General features: G+C 38.1%; 1 protein-coding gene across 1 annotated transcript; it reads right to left on the bottom strand.

Annotated features, from left to right (window-relative positions):
* Positions 1–394: 394 nt before the first annotated feature.
* On the bottom strand, positions 395–988 carry LOC121252321 (21 kDa protein-like). Its single transcript, XM_041151924.1, has one exon. It carries the CDS (start codon positions 986–988, stop codon positions 395–397), a length of 594 nt encoding a protein of 197 aa, XP_041007858.1.
* Positions 989–2449: the final 1461 nt, after the last annotated feature.

Genomic DNA, 2449 nt, shown 5'->3' on the forward strand with positions numbered 1-2449 from the left:
TATCCAATTCAAATTTTGTTACAGAGAAGCTAATTCTGCAGCTAGCAGAGATGGCCTGACTATATATGGTGCCTTTGTCCTGACATTGACTTTTATTTGTCTTTGTAATAACTCGTCGCTTGTATCGGGAAGCATCTCCCCGGCCGTTTGAATTAGAGAGTTGTGCAAATTCTAAAGCAAGAATGTAACTGTAAGCAACTGATGTATACATAATTAAGATGCAGTAAAAGTGGCATGAATCTACCCATTTTCTTTCTGAAATCAGAGGCATTTTTCACTTCTTCCTATATCATAAAAATACGTCTACTGAAATATACGACATCATAACCAAAGCACACAACAGTAGCCACGAAGAATCCTCAAAAAAAAACTCACGACCCTTGGAATTAGTGGCTCAGTGCTTTGAGGCATAGTGATTTACTAGTGCTAGTGCATTGCTGGTGACTTGTGCCACATTGGCAACGCGTGCCTTAATGGAAGTCTTGATTTTGCCATCCAATGCTCTGCCTGCGAACCCATCAACGCAAGTGTTCTCATCGGTGAGTGCTGCACTGAGCCACGTATCGACATTGCTCATGTGCCACACAAAGTCCTGACCCTTGGCTTCACCAATGTCCTTGAGCTCTTGGACCGAACGGCTAAGCCTGTCCACGCTATCACCAATCTCATCCAAGCAATCTTCAATGGCTTCGTACTCCCTAGTCTTCAATCCCTTGAACTTTGTCATATTCGACACAAATGTCTTGGTGGATTGAGCCCTGGCTAGGCTCACGGACAAGGCGGTCTGAGCCAGTTGGAGTGGGTTTTGTTTGATCTCTGAGGCGTAGGGTGAGAGGGATTGGACACATACGGCAGGATAGGTAGTGGTGCTGCACGAGGCCTTGATGAAATTTGTGGTGCTACTGCCTGGAGCAGTGGCTGCAGACATGGCTGTCCAAGCAATAGACAAGACAGAGAAGAGTAGCAAAAGATGGGAAACTCTGGCCATAACGTTGGGGTAGGGAAAGTTGGATGTCTTCTTGTTGTGTGGATGAGTGACTCAGTGCATGATGGCTAGAAACTTATAGAGGACTTCAAGGCACTGTGCGCCGTGTGTGCCGTGTGAACAGCGTGTGTGTTTGCTGCAATCTTTGTCCGATTTCACTAATTGAGGCCCTTCATGGGGAGTTACATGCAAACACTTCTCTCCTAGATCCAGAAATGGGCCTATCTACATGTTTTACTTACCTAGGAAACTCTTTCACCATTTTCCTACAACATCAAGTTATTTCTTTTCAATTTTTTTTTTTTTGTCTAAATTTAAAAGTTTTAAGTGGAAGAGAGATATACAAAACGATCTTACATCATAATTTATTATTATCGGTATAAATATTACAGATAGTATTAAATGAACAATAAATGTCATAAGGCTTATTTTATTTACCCTTTTTTCTCCGAATTAAGACTCAAATTTATCAGACAAAAACTTTATAAATATTTTTTCATTTACAAGGACCCATTCTTAATTTTTTTTCTTAGTATTTGGAGGTAATCGATGTAATTAATTAGTAGAATTTGAGTATGTATAGTTAAGCGGGACATGCTTTGGGAAGCCCTTTGTCGGTCACAATATTTGCAGCAGTGCCCCCACCACGTGACACTCAGTACGTATTAACATATGAATACATGATTACGTATATATTATCAATCGATTGTGATTTCTTTTATAAGAAAGAGTCGAAAGTAATGGAATCTAATCTTACTTTAACCACTCATCATTACGAGTCCTAAAAAATTATAACATAAGCTGCCAACCCAACCAAGACTTTGTACTTATATATATATATATATATATATATATATATATATATATATATATATATACTAGGTAGGGAGCAATGTGCTTTGCACGTTGCCTAGTTGAGTGAAACACTTGTTTTCTACAAAAATGATATGGTTTAATAAAAATGATTATGAATACAATCAAATGATAGTGACAAGGTGAACCAAACAGAAATAAATGGCTCTGATAATATAACTCACTTCTGATAATTCAGATCATTTATCTGAAATTTAAGGGTAAATGCATGTCTCTTAAGGAGTTCAAGATAAAGCCTATATGTCACTGGCCATGATTGTCGGTGCGGAATGACCCTGTACAAAAGTTATCTCTGTGAATGTGACTGCCAAAAACAAGATAGTTGAGCAAAAATGATAAGGTCACGCACACATATACCTATACAACACACACACACACACACACACACACATATATATATATATATATATATATTACATACAGTTACGCGCAGAGAGAGAGAGAGAGACCTTGAGGTACAAAGAAAGGAAATGAGTTCCCTGATTTTGTCCATCATAACATACATGTACCATGTACAATATCATCTTATCAAATGGAAATGAGTTTGTTATAGGTTTTTCTTCTCTACCAAATTAAGTTTTCATTGATTTC

This window comes from Juglans microcarpa x Juglans regia, chromosome 2S (assembly GCF_004785595.1).
Source record: "Juglans microcarpa x Juglans regia isolate MS1-56 chromosome 2S, Jm3101_v1.0, whole genome shotgun sequence".
Lineage (NCBI taxonomy): Eukaryota > Viridiplantae > Streptophyta > Magnoliopsida > Fagales > Juglandaceae > Juglans > Juglans microcarpa x Juglans regia.

What these genes read in the sequence shown, in the direction of transcription:
- LOC121252321 (XM_041151924.1), bottom strand. Translation starts at nt 988, where the DNA reads ATGGCCAGAGTTTCCCATCTTTTGCTACTCTTCTCTGTCTTGTCTATT.